This window comes from Gossypium hirsutum, chromosome A11, assembly GCF_007990345.1.
Source record: "Gossypium hirsutum isolate 1008001.06 chromosome A11, Gossypium_hirsutum_v2.1, whole genome shotgun sequence".
In the NCBI taxonomy this organism is placed as follows: Eukaryota; Viridiplantae; Streptophyta; class Magnoliopsida; order Malvales; family Malvaceae; genus Gossypium; species Gossypium hirsutum.
This window is the reverse complement of record NC_053434.1, coordinates 17,309,729-17,331,145: the sequence shown is the minus strand read 5'-3', so window position 1 is coordinate 17,331,145 and position 21,417 is coordinate 17,309,729. Positions and strand designations below refer to the sequence as shown.

The 21,417-nt window shown below is 32.1% G+C and overlaps 3 protein-coding genes across 4 annotated transcripts; 1 reads left to right on the top strand and 2 right to left on the bottom strand.

The window, feature by feature from the left end:
• The first annotated feature begins 1,060 nt into the window (after positions 1-1,060).
• Positions 1,061-4,082, top strand: LOC107922724 (transcription factor bHLH62). Of its 2 annotated transcripts, none has more exons than XM_016852871.2 (8): positions 1,061-2,236; positions 2,324-2,527; positions 2,624-2,689; positions 2,793-2,861; positions 2,961-3,032; positions 3,167-3,391; positions 3,493-3,592; positions 3,669-4,082. In XM_016852871.2, exons 1-8 carry the CDS (start codon positions 1,367-1,369, stop codon positions 3,704-3,706), a joined length of 1,644 nt encoding a protein of 547 aa, XP_016708360.1. In that variant the 5' UTR covers positions 1,061-1,366; the 3' UTR covers positions 3,707-4,082. The 2 variants fall into 2 exon arrangements, with proteins under 2 accessions (XP_016708360.1, XP_016708361.1); XM_016852872.2 differs by having other exon boundaries at positions 1,067-2,230.
• Positions 4,083-12,165: 8,083 nt separating this feature from the next.
• LOC107924326 (peptidyl-prolyl cis-trans isomerase FKBP62) lies at positions 12,166-15,802 on the bottom strand. The gene is made up of 12 exons (XM_016854720.2): positions 15,365-15,802; positions 15,169-15,255; positions 14,308-14,568; positions 14,119-14,193; positions 13,945-14,025; positions 13,668-13,862; positions 13,477-13,569; positions 13,212-13,387; positions 13,011-13,133; positions 12,780-12,926; positions 12,564-12,691; positions 12,166-12,476 (listed from the first exon to the last, which is right to left on the bottom strand). Exons 1-12 carry the CDS (start codon positions 15,543-15,545, stop codon positions 12,329-12,331), a joined length of 1,695 nt encoding a protein of 564 aa, XP_016710209.1. The 5' UTR covers positions 15,546-15,802; the 3' UTR covers positions 12,166-12,328.
• Positions 15,803-16,553: 751 nt separating this feature from the next.
• LOC107922743 (peptidyl-prolyl cis-trans isomerase FKBP15-1) lies at positions 16,554-19,550 on the bottom strand. Its single transcript, XM_016852896.2, has 6 exons — positions 19,164-19,550; positions 18,926-18,975; positions 17,988-18,050; positions 17,332-17,422; positions 17,090-17,194; positions 16,554-16,882 (listed from the first exon to the last, which is right to left on the bottom strand). Exons 1-6 carry the CDS (start codon positions 19,225-19,227, stop codon positions 16,794-16,796), a joined length of 462 nt encoding a protein of 153 aa, XP_016708385.1. The 5' UTR covers positions 19,228-19,550; the 3' UTR covers positions 16,554-16,793.
• Positions 19,551-21,417: the final 1,867 nt, after the last annotated feature.

Below are 21,417 nucleotides of genomic sequence, written 5' to 3'. Positions count from 1 at the left end.
ATTTTCGAATGTCGAATGCATTTACACTCAATAAGTTGAGCGTATGAGTACTAATGAAATGACAAAAGCTCGTAAGGACATCACTACTAGTTTGATGGCAGCTAGATGACATTGTCGTGTTTCTTAAATATTTGTTTTTACTTGCTTGGATATGTATCTATTTCTTGGATATTTATATACTCTTAATTTATTTTCAATTTACTTGTATAAAATGATTTCTTATACAACTTTATATTAATTAAAATATGCTACTTGACAAATTTATTCAAAGTGTGAGATAATTATCAGTAAGAATATAGTTTACAATTATATTGACACACTATTAATATTTATCAATTTCCACAAGGTTAATGTTTGCAAATAAGGAACTTAAAAAAATTGTTTATTTAAAATTTCAAAAAGTATTCACTAATTAATTTCCATAATAGATGTTTTAATTCCTTTGGTAATAGTGTTTTATTTCAATAATTTCAGCCAATAAAGACTAAAGTATTTATTTATAAACAAATAAATACCTAATTAACAATAAAATGTGTCATTTTACACATATCAGCTTTCAGCTATCAATTAAGTTTTACCAACCACTTTTAAATAAATAGTTGGTCACAACCAACTATCAGCCAATTGCCAAATAAAGCTTTTTATTTTAAAGTGTTATACCAAAGAATTTATGAGAAGAATTTTAAAGGTATTAAAAATTCCGACATAGAAAGATTCTTGAAACATATTTTAACATTTGAAAAATTTATTGGGTTTCTCTTATAATAATTAAATTGAATTAAAATTGTTGATACAATTGTAATTTAAAAAATAGTTTAGTACCTTTTCATAAAATCTACAAGCTTCACACTAATTAATTAAATCTCCTAAACCCTAAAAGTTACACTAAGAACGTGTCCAATTCCTTGAATATAATAATAATCCCATAATTATTATTATGAAAAGAAAAAAGGAAAAAGATTGTTTAATTATTGCATAAAGAAAGGGAGAAAACAATAAATAAAAAAACAAAAAAAGGTCAAACAATAACCTTTGTTTTACATCTATATAGCTCCATTGCAGCCCAACCCAATTCATCCCCTTTCCCTCTCTCTATTTTCTTGGCTTTATTGTTCTTCACCAAATTTAAGTTCTTGCTTACCTTTCCTCTAACTACCCTCTCTTTTTATGAAAAAAAAGCAATCATTTTGATCCCACAATTCATTCATTTCCACTCAAATTGCACTCACGTGCCTTTGCCAAGTATAAAGAATCCCAAGTTAAAAAATATCAAACTGGGACTTTATTTTTTCTTTTGTATCTCTTCCTTTTAAGAATTGCCCATTTTTTGGTCTGGCTTTTGAGGTTGAATTAATAAACTTATTGAATGGAGAACCAGTTTTTCGTTAATGCAGGAATCCAATCACCTGCACCGCCATTGCACTTTGGGTCATCGATGCCAATGTCAGATTGGCAGTCTCTGTCTTCAGCCATGGAAATTCAGTCTCAAGATTGTTTCCCCACCCCCAACTGGGAAAAACCAACGGATTATAGTCTACAGTTTGAGTCGGCCTTGAGTTCCATGGTGTCTTCCCCAGCTGCTTCCAATTGCAATGTCGCCAGTGAGAGCTTAATAATCAGGGAATTGATAGGGAAATTGGGGAGCATCGGCAACGGTGGTGAGATCCCCCCGCATTCTCAGCCCTTGCTGTCTTCTTACATCAATGTCAACAACAGTTCAAACACTTCTTGTTATAGCACCCCATTGAATTCCCCTCCTAAGTTGAACTTGACAATGGTGGATAGCTTGGTTAAAGAGAAGCTTCCCGCGATGGGGCTGAATTCCAGCGTGGCGGATTTCTCAGCTGATCCTGGATTTGCGGAGAGAGCAGCCAAATTCTCTTGCTTTGGAAGCAGGAGTTTCAATGGTCGAACCAGTCAATTCGGACCCAAAGACAATACTGAATTTGCTGCTTATAGATCCAATCCCTTGGCAGCAAATGCCAAGCTACCGCGTGTTTCCAGTAGTCCTTCTATAAAGGCAATGGTATCTCAAGGCACCACCACCAACAAGAACACCCCATTGCAGGACCGATCCGAGTTAGCAAATTCTCAAGAGGAATCCACCGTTTCAGAACAAAATCCCAATGGCGAGCCTGGTTTGAAAGCTTCAAATTCAAGGAAAAGAAAGGCGGTTCCCAAAGCAAAAACAAAGGACACTTCATCATCCCCATCCGCAAATGCTTCAAAGGTACAGGTACAGAGTTTAAAGAGTTGTAAGCTGTAACTTCCTTTTTCAGATAAAGTTTTCATTTTAACATTCGGTAATCACCCACATTACCAGGTGACTGAACCCAACGAAGCATCAAATGAAAAGCGATGCAAGTTATCAGACAGCAATGGAAATGAAAATGGCTCTGCTAAAGCAGAGGAAGATGCCAAAGGAGATAAGGCTAACAATACAAAGGCTCCTGAACCTCCCAAGGACTATATTCATGTTAGAGCAAGAAGGGGTCAAGCCACTGACAGCCATAGTTTAGCTGAAAGAGTGAGAATCATAATTCAAATTATTTTGTTCTCAATGATCTACTGGGGGTGTGTTCTTGCATTAACATTGGCTATCAATATGTGTCACTTTGATCAGGTCCGTAGAGAGAAAATCAGTGAGAGAATGAAGCTTCTGCAAAATCTTGTTCCCGGTTGCAACAAGGTCTGAAATAAAATTCATTCTTAATCAGGAAATTTACTGACAAAGAAAAAATTATTGCTCACATTCTTAATTATAATGGGTTGTTGGGGTTTCAAAATTGTAGGTCACTGGAAAAGCCTTAATGCTGGACGAGATTATAAACTATGTTCAATCATTGCAACGACAAGTTGAGGTAGATTATTAACATTTATTTGATGAACGTGTGGTGATCAATTTCTTGGGATACAAGTTTTCATGGTTTTTGTTAAATATATATATATATTATTGGCAGTTCCTCTCAATGAAGTTAGCTTCAGTGAATACCAGGCTGGACTTTAACGTGGAGAGTTTAATGTCAAAGGATGTAAGTCTATAGCTGTTTTTTCAACACTTTTAAAAATAAAAATAAAAATTAATGTTTCTTTTCTGTTCTATGAAGAATACATAATGTTTCAAATTCAATCCTTTCAATCGAGAATACCCCTTTTCTGTTTGCAGATATTTCAACCAAACAACACATTGCAGCAGCCAATATTCCCAATAAATTCCTCAGCATCAACCTTTTTCGGGCACCAACCTCAGCAAAATCCAGCATTGCATAGCAATATGTCTAATGGGACAATGACTCAATGCTCAGTGGACCCTCTGGATACTGCTATCTGTCCCAAACTCAACACCCATTTGCCCCAAATCAACCAGTTTGTTGAAACTGTACCACCTCAGGTAAATATCATTTTCATAGCTAATCAAAGTTCCTTATCCCTTGTCCTTTTCCATTTTCAGAGATCTAAACGCCTAAATTTGCTTGTCTAAAACATGTTCAGTACCCAACATTTTGTGAAGGTGACCTGGAAACCATAGTTCACATGGGGTTTGGCCAAAATCAGAGCCAAGATATGGCATTACATTCACAAAACTTCCAGGGTAAGTCAAGGAATTAACAAAACCAATTTATCTTAAGACTGATTGGTTAATGATTCATTTATACTTGTAATTGCAGGGTCAAATCAAGTTTCTCACATGAAAGTTGAGCTCTAACAACACCATTCATGGTCCTGGATTAAAGGTCAAAAGCAGAGAATTGCTGCTGTATATAAAATGAACTTATTACTGGTCCACTGCATCAACTACGACAACTAGGCTGCTAGCCAATTATGCTTAGGTTTAAAGTGGAGGATTCTTTTTCCCTTTATAATATTTTAATATTAATATTAGGGGGTTTTTTTGTTTTTGGTTAAATAATTTGATCTTCTTCTAATTCTTTTTCGTGGAGGGGTTTTTTTGTACTTACAAATTTATCCAATGTAAAATCTGTGTATTCAAGGTGCAAAAGATCTTAAAGCCAAAATGCACCGACATTTGTAAGATACAATATTTTAATCAAATTAATGCTAATTGAGCAGCTTTCATTTTCTACACAACCTTATTAAATTAAGACAAAATAAATGTTAATTGAAAACAAAGATTTCCCAGAATTCACTTGAAAACCTTTTGCATGGGGTCACCATCACATCCTTGCTAGATCTTTGTAATCCGCTTGATTTGATCTTTTACTAGTGTTTTTAAGTGTTAACCAGCTGTATTTGTTGGCTTAAATCTTTCTCTGTTTTTATTTTTAATTTAGAGTGATTATGACATTGATGTTGTTTTAGCTGGGCTCAACCCTTGATTCTTGTCAATTTTAATAGATTAACCAAAAATACAACCTTGAGTCACTTTCTTTCTTTTCCTTTTTCTATTTTTTTTTATAGTGACAACACAAAAATTAATTAATTTAAACATAACTAAAAGATTAAAAGCTATAACCACCCTTTATATATATATATATATATATATTTAATGCATCAAAAGAATCCCAGGTTGGCATTGGTGAGATTCTGACTAGACCCAATGAATCATTGAGCTTTATTATCTCACCTACTATCAAAATTAGTATTGTTTATTTTATTAAGATAGGATTAAAAAATAGTAATTATTGTAGTGGAATTAAGGTATATTATATATTGGGAAGATGCTCATAAAAATTAAAATTGGTAATCAACTTTTTTTTAAAAAAAATTGTTTTTTTTTAATTCAAAGGTCAATTATTAGGTTAGGAGATTAGACATTGTTTAATTACCAGAAAGATGCTTTATGTTCAGAGCGGTTATAAAATAAAACAGCAATGGAAGATGTTCATGTGACAGTGTTTGTCACTGATTTTTTGTTTTTCTTAATTTAACACCAATCATTTAGCGACATCTCTACGGTTTCTCTTCTAACCTTTTTAGCTGCTGCTACAAAACAACCTTCCCACTTTTCTAAATTTTATTTCTACCAAAAACAATACAATTCTCTACTTCTCAATTTTATTAAACTCAAAATATTCATTTCTCACAATCTTTTATAATTTACGACTTTGTTGTTAAATCGTTAATTTTAAAATGATTAATTCAATAATTTATATGTATGGAAATAACAAGAATCAATGATGAGTTTGGGATTTAGAACGATAATAATTGGTGGGCTGCTAAGGGACACAAATGCTACTTAGATGGGTAGTTTCTTTTTTTCTTTTTTTATGAAAATCGGTGTCACGGATAGTGTACTAGTTAAATTGTGGAGTGTCCAGATTGGATTGTGCTTTATAAAATCACTTTGCATTACGAACTTAATTGTTGAATTAAATATGTTATTGGTAGTGAATTTCTTAAAATGATTATGTGAACATTACCATCTTAAAAATACACTTATTAACGACTGCTTTGTGAAGTCAATAAATGTGTGATTTAACACATGAATCAAACTTAGAGTGAACAATTTGCTTAAGCCACCTTCGACCATGTTATCCTAATCGCAGGGGGGTGGAAATGGAAAAGGGAATGTTGGTTTCTAATTTTGCTTTCTTTTGTTAAGTCTCTTTTATGCAAAAAAAAAAAATTATATATTTAAGTTGTAAAATATAGGGGTAGGAAATAGCAGTAGTTTAAGGGTGAAATAGATGAGTTTTTAAACGGGATGGGGATGGGGATTTGTTGGTAAATGGTCTTAATCAAAATCCCCCAATTCCATGTGCTGTCCAGATAAAAGCAATGCCCATTTCACACTCACACTCTCCACCTAGTTTTGTTTTAAAAAAGAGAGAAATAAGCGATTGGAGTGAGGGTCAAGGTATTTTGTTAGGAGCCTAATTGGTTGCTATTTTAGGGCATAATATTATGGATGCATTAGGGTATGTCTCCCATTAACAAAGTAATTCCCACTATTGGATATTCCTAATATGAATCATTTTCAGTGTATTCAATTAATGTCTTATTATATTTCTTTGATTAGGAAAGGTAAGTTGATGAGAAAATTATAATGGGGGTGTGAAAAAGAGTAGAGTTCCCCATGATTTGATTCACCAACCAGTGCATGATTTCATGCTCTCCAACTGGAACCGTGTCTCGCCTTTTTCTGCATTTCAAAGCTTCTCCCTTTTGGATGCGTGTGGAAAGTTTTTAGTATTTTTTGTCCTCTTCTCTCTTTTCTTTTTCATTTTATTTCTTTTGACTCCCAAGGAGACCCTAAGATCATATAAATTTTTTTAAAAAAAGAAAAAGAAAAAAGGTTAAGATCTCCATAACAGGCTTAAACAAACTTGTTAAGGAAATGAACTAATTAATGTAAGAAATTGACAAAAAGAAGAAGAAGACGTTGAAATGACATTGAAATTCTAACTAAAACAAAACGTTAAAAAAAATGTCTGAAGAAGAGAAAAAAAAAAGTACAGTACGTGATACGCATGTAGGTATCGGTATAAGTATAACCAAATCTGGACGTGTCCAATGAATCATGTTTCTCGCCACGTCCTCAACTTTGTTAATTTTCGCTCCAATCCAAAATTCGCCCTATATTTTTTTCAAAATACAAAACTAGCTTATCACAACGTAACATGTGACATTTTTTTACTAAACATCATCCAATTTTTAGATAAACTGACACGAATTTAACAATTTAAATACCATGTTAGAAATTTCTTTTAAGTATTTTTGTAGGAAAATTAATATAGTTTAGGGGCAAGATATTAATTTTTTTTATAAAAGGTAAGGATAAGAGTCATTTAAATATTAAACTAAAATTGATATCAACTGAAGACTTGAATGTAAATGATTTGCCACTTCACCTGTAATTTAACTGATAAAATAATCATAATAAATTATAGACATTTGAGGCTCTCTCCACACTTACACTCTCAATTGTTATCAAACTAGACTTACACCCTAAACCCAATTTCCTTAGAATTATTAAGTCCCGTCATCCAAATTTCTCTCTAACCACTTATCTCATTAGGAGACTAAGAAAATGATAGCTCTCAGTAGAATCGACTAAGGTAATTGACCCAAGGGCGTATGTCTCTTGTACCTTAGAGAATAACCGGTTGTCAACTAACTTAGTATTAAGGTTTATTTGTACAACAATTATTGGGTAGTAATTATATTTTCTTTTCATTACAAAGAATTGAAATTCTTTAAATATGTTTGGCTGGCAGAGTGTAATCACATTGTAATGCCCTATGTCATGTTTGGTAGTGCAAATTATTATTTGACAGTTACATAATTTATATTTTTAAAAAATATTAATTATTATAAAAAAAATTAGTATGATAAAAATGATCTCTAAACAAGTAGCAAAAATTAAAATTAAATCATCATATGTATCATGTTAGTCTAAAAAAGCAGTTGATAACATAATTACTAATAAAAATAACAAGAAAAATAAACATCATATGCAAATTTATCTAATTGTTCTAGTGCATATTGTTGGGTTTTTCCCTCTTTAATATTTAACATATACTTCTTACCATCATTTGTTGGTCCTTGACCCAGTTCATCATCAATTGAATATGCATCATTAAATTATCAATATATCATTCTTCCATGTACTCTACGAAGTATGAATAATTTCAATTCCACATATAATTGAAGTTATAAATATGCAACATGCTAGTACGATCTAACCTGGCTTTTTAATGTTATGCTGAGGTGATGTTGTTAATATGGGAAATATTTTTTTAGAACAAAAAATGTCTTCTCAACCATATTTCGAAGCCTTGAATGTCTCAAATTAAAAAGCTTGTGAGCTGTCTATGGTGCTTGTATCTAACATCATCTCTCAAATGGTATCATACCACATGATATGGTGTGACAAAATCTTCTCTATTTCAATAACTAAAATAACTTTATAATATTTGGGTTCACAGTTAAGATTTTGATTATACGAAGCTTATATAAATTAAATTTGAAAAAAGACTTTGTTATAGCCCCATTCGCGTTAGGACACATGGCAAGCCAAAAAGATGCTTGAATAGTAAGTGAGTCAGGAGGTCACTTGCAAGCTCACCCTTCTGGGATAACTTTTCGGGCAATGGATGGCCTAATCTTCATTGAGAAGATAAAGTTGTTGGCCACCATACATCACGTGGATTCAATTGCTTTATCTCATCAGAGCTAGAATGAATAACAAAATTTGTCCTATCATAAACATCATCATCCCATCGAAGACATCCCTCCTACGTGCTTCGTAATAATGGTTAGATGACAAATCCAACACACTAACACCATCTTATACGGGATCCCTGCCTATAAATACCTTTAGGATCGATGAATAAATGATTAACTCCCAAGAATACTAGGCTACACTCTATCAACACTCTTTCAATCCTCAACCTTTATATTCTCGTCTCCACCACTCACCATAACCTTTAGCTCTTTGTCCCCATTGGGTGAATTGGCCTCCACAGCAACCACAACCTTCACCTCTATACTCACTCCTTGTTGTATCACTGTACCAACACCTATAATATAATTTTATAACTTGTATATAAATAATTTTTTAAAATTAGATTCAGGTGTAATTACTTGTGTAATTACTTCAATTCTCACCCTCTAAGGGTCTGTTTGGACAACACAAAGTAATTAGATGAAAATATAATTTATAGGGTACTAATTACACTCTATTGTAATTACAAAGAATTATAATTTCCTAGACGTGTTTGTCTAACAGAGTGTAATTACATCATAATTCCCTATATCATATTTGGTAGTACAAATTGTAATTATATGGTTACATAATTTATATTTTAAAATATTAATTATTATAAAAAATTTCTAAACGAGTAACAAAAATTAAAATCAAATAATCAAATGCAATATATTAGTTCAAGAAAGTAGTCGATAAAACGATTACATCATATTCAATTTTGTTTAATTGCTCTAGCATTTCATATTTGTTGAGTTATTCTCTTTTCCACATTTAACATATACTCCTTCATCATTATTTGTTAGTCCATGACAGAGTTCGTCATCGAAATCTATATCATTAAGATTATCTAGATCTCAATATTCCATATACTCGTCAAAGTATGGATCATCTTAATTCCACCTACGAATGAAGTTATGAAGTATGCAACATACTACTACGATCCAACTCTATTTTTTTATGCTTATACCATCTTCATCTATCGTAGGTGAACCGACCATCCTATCTCCACCACTTTCGTCTCCTTCTATCCACCCTTGTTGAAACATTGAGTCAACATTGATTATTAGTCAAATCTTTTTAGGTTTGGTTTCAAACTTTAGAGATTACATTTTTATTTGTTTTGCTTAAACATACATATAAAAGCAGTAAAAAGACGTAAACACCATTATATTAATATTCAATCGTTTATTCGAAAGGGGCTTTAAGTAGTTCCTTTGATTGAGTTGTTACCGAGTTGTGATACTAACTCAACCATCCAAATTATATAAGTATATATAGATATAGATATCTGTAAATTCAAAAATATTTTTAAGTTTGTTATGTAAAATTTTCACACACATTGTAAATGTGTCATAATCTAATTATTATTTTTATTTATTTGATAATAAAAAAGAAAATTATCTTGCAATTTTAAGAAGATTTATTAAAAATAAATAAGATAATGAGTAGAAATCATAATATATTTATTACTTAAAAATGTAGAAACGTAGGAATCATGGGGTTTCTCTATAATCTTCCAAAGCCTTCACAAAAAAGATCCAAAGATTTGAAGATTTCAGATTGTTATGGGCTTTGGACTTTTAAGCAAGCCCATCTTCAATACTGGCTTTTGATTTTAGACATAGCCAGAGAAAAGCCCAATATTTGCAAGAAATTTTTGAATTAAAATAAGGAGTTGTGGACAAGTAATTTTAAGAAATTTGGTTTAAGAAATAGTGTTAAAAAGTGCATTTGATAAATAAAATATCTATTTTAGATATAGTTTTATCAAGTAACGAATATGTATTTAAATAATGTTCAAATTAGTTAATATTATCATATTTTAGTGAGAATATAAAAAGTAATTTATTATAACTTGTTAATATTTTAATATATGAAATATAAATTTTAAATATTTTTAAATAATAAATATTAATTATTTATAAAATTTAATTACAATATATAAACTATATTTTAAATATTTAAACATAACCATTAAATATTTGTAATTAGATATTAAGACATTTGTATTATTTTAAATAATATATTTTTTATTTTAATTAATGATTTTAACACATTTGTAATTAAATACCAAGAAAAAAAAGAAAGTAATATGTTGTTGGAGGGGTGAAAAAGTAATTGAGCACCAAAAGTGTTTTTGGAAACGGAAAAGCTAAAAATTTTATTTCTCCTTCTCAAAAGTTGAAAAGCGAAAATATTCAGCTAAAAACAGTTTGTTTAACATAAATTTTCTTCCAAAAGTACTTTTTTTAAGCACTACTAAACAAGCCCTTAGTCTCAATGCTTTTCAAATTTTAAAATTTCACCCACTTAAACGATGATCTCTAAATCCATTTACTAAATGTCATGGCTTTTCTATGAGTATTATGTGGAATAAAAAGTTGACATGGCATCACGTGTGTCATGATAATTTTGTCGCATAAGATTTTAGAATAGCATAAATTAACTTCACAAATTTAACAAATATTGTTTAATTAAAACTAAAATTTGAAGAAAAAAAACATAAAACTAAAAATGATCAAATTAGAGTATAGGGACTAAATCTATAACTTACAAATGGCATGAAGACTAATAACAAAATCTTGTAAACTAAATGAGGTATGTTGGGGCTCCTCTTAGACTAAATTTATCGAAGATTGTTCCCTACCATGACTTACAATCACCTACAAATAATATGATTCGATCATTGGTGATTATCTGAATAAAGTCAACCAATATCTCGTCATGCAAATCGTGAATATTTGACATCATGGATTCCTGAATATAATAATCGAGAAAAGAACTCAAACTATTCGTCATTAATAAAATCTCTTGCACTAAAATAGTTGTTACGCTTGCATAATTCAAAATCTCATAATTAGTATGGAGGAATATTTTGGACCTTCATTAACGACTCCACTGTAGCACTCACTTCTTCTGATGCCGAAACATCATCCTCTAAAGTCTCAAGCTGTTTATTATCATTGACATCAATGTATTTACACTCACTTTTTTTAGACTTTAAAATTCTAAACTTCAAATAAATATTATTTTAGTAGTTCAAGCTTGAATTTTCCTCATGGTTCACTTTTTCATTTTCTCCGAGGAAGCAATACTTTTAATTCTCATATTAACGAGAGCTTTAAATTGGAATACAACTCCATCATTATTCGAAACTATATCTCTATTAAAGTAAATTTATTTCATAAATTAATTTATGGCCTTCGTAATTGAAATGGTTAAATATTAAATTTCAAACGTTACAAGCACATTGAATTTTTGGGTGGTCGGAATTAAATTGTATAGTTTTATGATAATAAAAATGTAATTTAGTCATTTTAATAGTTTATTTCTTTATAATTTTTAAATGATTAAATCAAATTTTTATTATTTTTGAGAGAGGTCAAAGTACACTTTTATCATTACTAATTTAAAAATTTATAAATAACTTAAATAAAAAAAATTTTATTTTAGGAGGCCACTAAAGACTACCAAATATTAGATTTCAAACTTTACAAAAACATAGATTTTAATGATTTTTAATAATAAAAAGTCTTAACAACCATAAATAAAAACATAACTTCTTGTAACATACATAAAATATATTCAACAAATGTAAAAAAACAAATCAAATCTAACTATTAGATAAGATGAGGTATAAGAGGATTTTAGGAATATAATATTCGTTGCATTTTCCATTTTCATATCTAAATTTTAATTCCCCAACTTATTTTTACTGAAAGGTGGCTTTGGAACTTCTGAATAGAAAAGGGATAATCCTTGTTAGCTACAGATTGGGCATGCTTATTAACAACACAATTTGGTTCATTTAATTATAAATTCATAAATAATTTTTAATTTAAATAACACTTCCCATATGAATATGAGTGCTAAATTATTCTGCGTTTGACGTTTTGTATGTCAAAATATATCAGAACTAAAATGGAAGCCCAAAATTCCCATCTTTGGAGCCTCCTTATGTTGAAAATAATTATTTCTGTAAAAAGAGAAAAGAATAAACAGAACATTCTTTAACATCAACAGTCCTCGTACTTGGACACAAAGAATCCATTACAACTCAAATCAAATTCTCTGTTCCCATAAACATAGCTACCCTACAATTTAAGAAAAAAAAGAAAAAAGAACACCCAAGGCATCAAACCGTCACGTGTCCACCACCTACGCTTTGCTATCTATGGTCATTGGTGCGGGTTTTTTGGGAGCTGTTTTATTCATCTTGGCAAACATATTGCCATAGAATTTGGCTTCCTTCTTATTGTACTCCTTCATCTTCTCCTTCAATACTTTGTATTCCATCTTTATTTCCCTGCATACCATTCAATCATATCACCATCATCAATATGCCGCCGTTCAGATCAAGTTTTTGAGTAGGCTTATAAAAGCAGCAATTTACCTATTATCAGGATCAATCTCAAGGGCTTTCTTGACATCAAACTCAGCCAAATCTAAATCTGCCAGATGGATGTATGCTTGAGCCCTTCTATACAACGCTTTCACATTCGAACTTTCTATTTCTAAAACCTGCTTGTGCATACCATTCAACAGTTACTAATATTATTCAAAATATATAGCCCTATGTTATAACTACCATTGTGAAGATTAATCAAACCTTGGTGCACAGTTCCTCAGCTTGCTTGTAATCCTTCAGTTTCAGCTTGCAAGCAGCATTGTTCAGATTGCAAGCAACCTTCAATGCCTTGGCTTGCTTTTTCTCCTCTTCGCTGAAGGAAGAATCATAATCGATATACTTTACTGCCTGCACGTACAAACATCAAATGAATTGCAGGGTATTGGACACCAACTTTCACAAGCCAACATACCCATCCATCACACTACCAACCTTTTCATATCTCTTAGAAGCTCTCGCATATTTTCCAGACTTGAACAATACATTTCCTTCTTCCTTCTTTTTACCTGCGGCTTCAATCTTTTCCGGGGTGTTCATATCCCATGATTCTTTATCCTGCAAAAGCAAATTGCCAAAACCAATCTTACTAGATACGCAACCAAAAAATTTACACAAGCACACTGATCCACTAACCTTGATAAATGACACCATCTCAACCTCATAATACACAGTCGAGTTAGGGGGTACCGAAGCCAGCTCCTGCTTTGACTCGGATGATCCAAAAGCGTACTCAGGAGCAATAGTCAACAGTGCAACTTCACCCTTCTTCATAGTCATCACAGCTTTATCAAGACCATCAATGACTTGCTCTACAAAAAAATTAAGCAGTGGCTGTTCAGCTAAAATCATTGAACTGTAGACCAATAATAGAGGAGGGAGGCATCTATTAGTCTGTTACCTTCATCTGTCCTGAACTCAAACAACTCTTGTCCTTCATCTTGACCTTTCTTCAAGAAGACGGTACCATCCTGCAGTTTCCCAACCAATTTCACTGGAAAAAAAGGTTTATAACGGTAAATAATGAATAACAAGATTCTAGTATATTGCATGCAGGAAACTGAAATTTCTTTATCGTAATATAACACCAACCTTTGACAACAGCCCCCTCATTCGGTCGCTCATATCCCTCTCCTTCCTTCAATATCTTCTTCATAACCTTCTTGTCATCTGTGACCTCAGAAACAGTTTTCCATGAAACCAACTCCAAGGTGATTTGGAGTGTGGCATTTGGAGGCACTGCACCTTCAGCACCACCTGCTGGCTTCCCCTTCTCACCAAAGCCATCTTTATAATGAAAAATAGGGTTAACGACAAGAACCAAATTTATTTAAGTCCATTCTTCTCAGGAAATTGGAGTATAACTTACATTGCGGCTTCACTGTAAGAAGTACTTTCTCCCCTTTCTTCATTGTCTTAACAGCCTTAGCCAAAGCAGGACAGAAATGACCTACTCATTGAAGAAGAAACAACCACAGAAATTGAGGAACTAAAAAATAAAATTAGGATAGAAGTGAAGAGGGAGGGCATTGACAATACAAACCCTCCATAACAGTGAACTCCTTGCCATCAGCTTTTGCAACCACTGTTCCATCCTCAAGCTTAGCTTCATAGTTAACTGGATTCAAGATACAAACCGATTATTAAACAACCTAGCTCAACTGAAGCCCCACTCGTATAGAAATAATATTATTATAAATATTAAAAGAACAAACAGATTGATAATATCTACCTAACACTTCATCAGGGTCCTTGGGATTCTCCCACTTCTCTCCTCCAGTCAGTATCTTCTTAAATAGCCCACCGTCTTTACAAATGTCCTTGACACTTGTCCAAGAGAGCAATTCAACATCGAATTGGAGGGTCGCATTAGGAGGAATGGTTGGCGGTGAGCCAGATTCACCATATGCCAGCTCAGGAGGAATGGTAAAAATAGCATTTTCACCTTTCTTCATTGTCTTAATACCTTCATCCCATCCTTTAATAACTTGTCCTGCAAACATTAAAAGAAAGCAGAAATTCCATATTGAAGTCCAAAACTAAACAGAAACTTGACAATAAAGTATTCGAATTTCCAAATTCGTCACACCTTGAACTTAAAGGACGTCCTGCTATAGATCAACCTCAAGAATATGATCATCAGTAGACAGACAGAACTAATTTTATCGGCCAAATTAATCTAATTACAGTGAAAATAATAAATCCATGAATCCCCTATTTTGGTATTGCCAATCTCCAAGCCAAAAAAACACTAAGATTCAAGGAAATTCCTTTTTATCACATTCCAAACGGAGCACAAAAACAATGAAACTCGAACAGCAGGAACACAAGTAGAACTTCGGAAACTCGCCATGGTTTTAACATTAAGTTCCAAAATTTTAAACGCATTTCCAGGAAAAGAAATGAAACAATGTTGACGTATTGGGTAAATTTTAAGCACGTATTACTCAAAAACATATGCTTCAGACTCATATTAATTAATAATGCAGTACACTAAAATCAAACATATATTTTTCAACATCTAATTGAATATAAATCAGATTAAAATTTATTTCAGAAATATTCAAAAGAGGAAGGGGTGAACTTTATATACCTTGACCGAGAGCAAACTTGAAAGGAGTCCCTCTATCACGGCTTGAATCGAATTTAGTTCCATCCAGCAACGTCCCCGTATAATGAACTGTACCAACAAGAACAACCAATCAGAATCCAAAACATTTTTGAAAACAGAAAGAGTAATTATTCATTGCTTTTACTTGTTTATTATAGTGTAATTCAGATACATATACCTTCAACTTCGTCGCCGGTTTCAGGATTTTCCCAACCTTCACCTTCCTTAACAAGCTTCTTCTTCAAGCCTTGCTTTCCGATCTCCTTCTCTTCTCCTACCTTCAAGGTGGGAACATCCCCGGGAAGATCAATGTCGTCATTCACATCCTCCACCAGCGGGATATCAAAATCCTCATCCATTTCGAATAGAAGAGGCTAAGAGATAGGGAGCTAATGTGTGCGTGACAAGTGAACAATGAGCGTGAACAGGGAAGCTTTCAAAAGCTAAGAAATGGAGGAACGCAAAGAAAGGGATTTTATGGGTGAATGTAGGTTCTAGAGGCTTCCATAGTAAGGGTATAGCGAGAAACGTGATTGATCGATTGGTTTTGAAGGGTCAGGATGCTTCCAGATTTTCCTTTTTAATTAATTCAAATATATTTCATTTCTCTTTCTTTCTTTCTTTTTTTTTTCTCTGGGGCTGGATTAAAGATTGCATTGGCAGAATTGTTCCTCGTGCGCGGGTTTACACTTGATCGGACGGCTCCGGCGTATCTGTTACCATTCTTTTACATTAGATTAGTCAATTCATATTTGAACTGGATTAAGTTTTTTAATTAGTATTATTCTTGTGTAATGAGATTGTAATAATTTAGAAAATGAGTGTTTAAATATGCTTAAAGTTCAAATTATCTTCCAATTTAAAGATTTAAGGGTTAAGAATAGCTTTCCATCATTAATTTGGAGATACGCGCTTCCTTTGATGGTTATAATAGCAATATTGCCAAATAAAACACAAAAAAAATTTAACTTATTATATTATTTTTTATTTAAAATTATTTTAGAAACAATAAAATACATTAAAGTCTTCCGATAAAATCAATGTGAGTTCAATCTTTAGTTATTAAGTAAAAGACCAAATTAAATTAAGCAAAACTTTCAGTTTGACCAATAAAACTAAATTTAGCTTTAAAGTAATTATCTGTTGTCACAGAACACTATCTTGTATCAGAAGATAAAATCAGGTACTCAATTTTCTTGGAGAGACCGACTCAACTTGGTTTAACGACAATGTATAATGCAATCATAATTGTTCCCAGTGATATTTGTTAACTGTGGAAGTTGTACCCTTCATTCATCCTTTGAAATTGAAGCTTGCCTGTCATCATATCAGAAATGCACAACTTTTATCAAGTTTTAATTCGACAGTTGAATTCACCTTATCTGCCCACATATAATAATAATCAAAGGAGGAACCATCCAAAAAGAACGTTTCTCCAACATCGTAACAAACAGATAGTTTTCCTTGTGGAAAAAAAGAAACCCCCAAAAATATTATCTGAATCCTAGACAGAAGGCCTGTTGAGGTTACGCCGTCATAATAGCGTTTTTTAATGGAAAACAAGCGTAGTAAAATATAAAAAAAGTTAGCGCTAATGAGCAAAGCAACTATAGCTCATCTTCACTTGTATCCTCCCCACTCGATGGCTTCCCATTGACTGAAACAAGCTCTGCGTCAAATATTAGCGTTGCTCCACCTGGTAAGTTCGGCCAATAAAAAATTCGTCAATTTTGTTTCCTATGATAGACAAACAGGCAAAGCAGCTTAAAGCAAAGATTTTATTCAATATGCAAAGGAGCTTCCATAATAACATCATTCCTTCAATTATATAAATAACGGACCACTGTCTACGACATTGGAATTGTGAAGCATAAAGGAATATGAACAAAAATGAAAAATTTACCTGGGATGGTGGGTGGTGAACCCTGTTCACCATATCCAAGCTTAGCAGGTATTTTCAATTTGCGCTTCTCACCAACGCACATCCCCAGCAATCCTTGGTCCCATCCTGCCAAAAGCATAATCGCTTTCAGGCATCAATGAATGAACTCCACACAATATAACCACCAAAATTCCGGTAGTAAAGCAAGTCATTCATTGTCTGAGTTATAGCAAAATCCGGATTAGTTGTTAAGGGCAACTAACCTTTGATTACTTGTCCACTACCAAGCTCAAACTCAATGGGATCACCTCTTTCAAAACTGGAATCGAAAACCTTTCCATCAGTGAGCTTCCCCTGCAAAAAGGGATGAAAATTTATGTAAACCAAGAAACTCACACCTCTTAGGTAGTAAACAATTAATTCTAACCATTAAAGTTTAGAAGCCAATATGTACTTGACCACAAAAATTCACACCAAATCATTTTCTTTTCTTCTTTTTGTTTTTTGTTTTCCTTCTTATACACCCTTTTATACAATGAATTAGAAATCTAATAATGGCACAAGCAAAATAATATTTGAAACTGGCATAAGTCTACATACATATATATTATATCCCATAAAATTAGTACAAGTTGATGGCCGCTTACTATAATAAAGTACAGAAAATTGCTTAAACCAAGCTTCTATTTCCAAAATCCAAAGAAGGAACATGCTATAAAGTTGAAACCAATCTGACATATAGAAATATAAAAAAAGGTTTAGCTCCTCGTTTGTTACTAACAAAACCGTAAAGAATGACCTAAATTTTACAAGAAGAGTGCAGGAGAAATAGGCACAATTAAATATTCTTCATTAATATTTTAAAGGTCAAGAAATATGATATAAAACTTAACATCGAGATGGAGCTATAGAACATTACCCGATAGTGCACTTTTACTCTATCACCTTTATGAGCCTGGAATTCACATGATGGAGGCTTATACTGTGAAAAGGTGAGAATGAAATAGTTAACAAGATCACAAGCAAAGATTAAACCGACCAAGAAGTTAGAAACAAAAAATAACAGTTGATTATCTGTACATACAAATCTATAACAACATGAACCAACTGAAAATTGGCATACAATGTTACGAAACAGCACTAAGGTTACCAAATGAAATGGAAAAATGTAAAACCTTACTCTATTTCAACTCTGCATTTCATTTGATTTCATGAAGAAACCTTACTCTGTTTATTCAGAGATAAACAGACATGAACCAACCAATACTGCTAACCCTAAATAAACCAAGGCTCCCCCCGAAGAATCAACATATACATATATATGCGTCCGTATAAGAGAAAGAAAAATTACTACCACTCAAAATTAAGGATGTGTTTGGTTGGTGGAAAAGTAAGAAGATGGAAGGAAGGAGTGAAAAAGTCAAAAACTAAAAAATTTTTAAGCATGCTTAATAAGAAAATTAGTAAGAAGAAACAAAATTGGATAAAAACAGATTATTCCAAATTAGAATGATAAAAAGAGAGAAAATGGGAGAAGCATGCATATTAGTTATAAATAATGCATTTTTCAAAACCTTCATTTTCTTTTTCCTTGTTTTTGAACTTTATCAAGCAATTCTTTCAAATTTTCAAAATCTTTCCTACCAATCACATTAATAAAAATCTTTCTATAATTCTGCTCTTCCAATTTTCATCTATCTAATTTCCTTCCTACTTAACCAATTAAAGCTTCGAAGTCCCCAAAACAAAATATATCATATATAAGCTATTGAGAGACAATTTTTACAGCTTTATTTTATCACAGATCAAATTGAAAAGAACATGAAATGACATAGAAAATAAGGGGAAAAGAAATACTTTGACGCCGATCTGCAGCTCGGTCACATCAGCTGATTTCTTGGCATTCGCTGAGGAATTCGAAAAGTGTACAAAAATAAAATCAATAATTAATTAAAACGAAAGAAAGCTAAACTGCTACAATTTTTTTAAAATATTAAATCAGAAGACAAGAGACGTTTCAACAATCGATTAGATCTGGAAATTATGACACCGTATAATTAATAACCGAAAGAATATAATTGGATAAGAAACTTACCTAATGCGAAAAGAACCAACAGAAGCACAATCGGAACCACCTTCAACGCGCAGCTGATACTCATTTTGTTTCACTCTCTCTAACTCCGACTAATTCTCTCTCGACTTATATTCTCTGTAAATTTTGGCGTTGCGAGATTTTATCTAAAGCAAAAGCAATCCGAATACTTAAAATGGGCTGAAATGGTCTTCTTCTTAGACTCTTTCAAGGCCTCAATTTTATGGTAAGGCCTGCCCATTTTAAATGTGCAATGGATGGCTCTCATTCCTCACCATTTTGAATCTCCCTATAAAAAACTTGCTCTACCAACATCATTCATTAAAGCTGGCTGCAAAGGGAAACTTGGCCTTTTTCGGACCTTTCTACTGATGAAACACAGGTTCTATTCAAGCAATCACTGTGACTTCCATTAAACACTAAATATTACTAATTAATTTTTTTTTTGTGAAGAAAATGGATTTACTATTTGAAAAGTCATCTATTGTTTATTTAGATTTTATCATTTATCATTAATGAAGATCAATATTTTTTCAATTTTGGCTAAAAAATGAGTGATAAATAATTAATGGAATTTACTGATGCGTGTGATATTTTGGGTAAATAATTAGTTAATTACTGATTTTAATATAAGATTGTTATACATCATTAATTATCAGCATGAATCTCAGGATGGTTCCGGGTCGTCTATCCGCGACTTGGATTGGTCTCACCAAACGATTGAGTGTGAGGCAAATCGTGAGAGGACAGCGAGGGGAGCTCGCAAACCCAATTCTCAAGGAGAGCTTACACGAACAAAGGGAAGACCGCGGTCTCAATTCGCATATACTCAATGAGCTCACAGAAGAAAGGCTGCACTGTTCATGACTTGACCTTACTCTTCTTAGTATTGATATTTTGAGTGGATTTCAGGCATGCTGGACACGTGCTTCAGTCTGGGTTGCTTGTCAGACCATGCAGTCTCCCTTCTACGAGCTTCTTGATATATGCGAACTAAGACCGTGACCTTTTCCATTGGCGGATGCAGGGGTTGGCAGGGGCCCTAGCCCCCTTAAAATGGAAAATTTTAATTTTGGCCTTTGAATTTTTTTTAAAATTTTAAATTACTAAAGGTAAAATTGTATTTTGGTCCCCTTAAAATTATAAAAATTCGGTTTAATCCTTTAAAAATTATAAAGATATAGACTATAAAAAACTAAAATTTTATTCGACTCCCCCTAAAAATTTATTCTAGCTTCGCCCTTAGCCTTCTCTTAGTTCATGCGAGCTTTCCTTGTGAGCTGGGTCCACGAGCTCCCCTCACTATCTTCTTACAGTTTACGTCAAACTCAATCGTTTAGTGGGACTTATTCGAACTACGGATAAGCGACCCGGATCCTACTTTGAATTCAAGCAAGTGACCACTTGTATATAATAAGGATATTAGATGAGTGTGCTCCTGGACTTTTTTTCTTTAAAAAAATTGAATGTAGAGAAATGAAATTGTAGAAACAGAAATGGTATTTCCGAAAGGGAAAACAGGGTAATAATTGTTATTGAGTTGTGAAAAATTTTACTAATTTTACCTTGATTTTTTTATAAAGGTAAGCTGGTAATTTTTTTTTACTTATTGGATAATTCAACATAAAATAAAAATGTTTGGTAGAAGTTGTATTTAAGGGAGAATATTTTCAATTAATCTAATTTTTATAAAAGAAATGTGAAAAATGATAAATAGATAAGAGTTATTTATTAAATATTTTCAATTAATTCAGTTTTATTTTATTTATTTTAATATTATATTACCTTAAAATTTATATTTAAAATGTGATTTTATTTAGAATAAAGTTAAATGTTTAAGAATTATGGAAAAAATAGAATAAATATTTTATATTATTAAATAATCTAATTATATTTCTTACTTAATATATTAAATATATTTTATAATTTATATTCGTTACTTAAAATTTTAAATTAGAAATAATTATTAAGTTTTGAACTAACGTGAATAAAAAAAATTAATAATCAAATTGAAAAATTAAATGTTAATCAAATTGAAAAATTAAAGGTGGCTTTGTCCCATCAAAAAATTTGGAGTTGTTTTCCGAAAATTAAGTTTGACGAAATAATTTGTTTGGTATTAAAAAGTATAATTCGCAATGATTTATAAACAGAAAAAAAATGGCAATGATCATTTCAATGCATTTCATTTATTGTTTTCATCCATCATCTCAATAGTCAGTCGTCATTATCCCTATCTAAACATTATTCTCAATTC

Bases quoted from the DNA above. Each gene is read 5' to 3' on its own strand.
- LOC107922724 (XM_016852871.2), top strand. From the start codon at position 1,367: ATGGAGAACCAGTTTTTCGTTAATGCAGGAATCCAATCACCTGCACCG. The intron at 3,033-3,166 runs GTAAGTCTATAG...TTCTGTTTGCAG, and splicing joins AGAGTTTAATGTCAAAGGAT to ATATTTCAACCAAACAACAC. The intron at 3,593-3,668 runs GTAAGTCAAGGA...TTGTAATTGCAG, and splicing joins ACATTCACAAAACTTCCAGG to GGTCAAATCAAGTTTCTCAC.
- LOC107924326 (XM_016854720.2), bottom strand. From the start codon at position 15,545: ATGGATGAGGATTTTGATATCCCGCTGGTGGAGGATGTGAATGACGAC. The intron at 13,570-13,667 runs GTTGGTGTTATA...CTTTTTTTCCAG, and splicing joins TGAGGGGGCTGTTGTCAAAG to TGAAATTGGTTGGGAAACTG. The intron at 12,477-12,563 runs GTAAATTGCTGC...AATGGTATGCAG, and splicing joins GAGATTGATCCTGATAATAG to GGAAATAAAGATGGAATACA.
- LOC107922743 (XM_016852896.2), bottom strand. From the start codon at position 19,227: ATGAGTATCAGCTGCGCGTTGAAGGTGGTTCCGATTGTGCTTCTGTTG. The intron at 18,976-19,163 runs GTAAGTTTCTTA...CGAATTCCTCAG, and splicing joins GTTGGTTCTTTTCGCATTAG to CGAATGCCAAGAAATCAGCT. The intron at 18,051-18,925 runs GTATTTCTTTTC...ACCTTTTCACAG, and splicing joins AGCTGCAGATCGGCGTCAAA to TATAAGCCTCCATCATGTGA.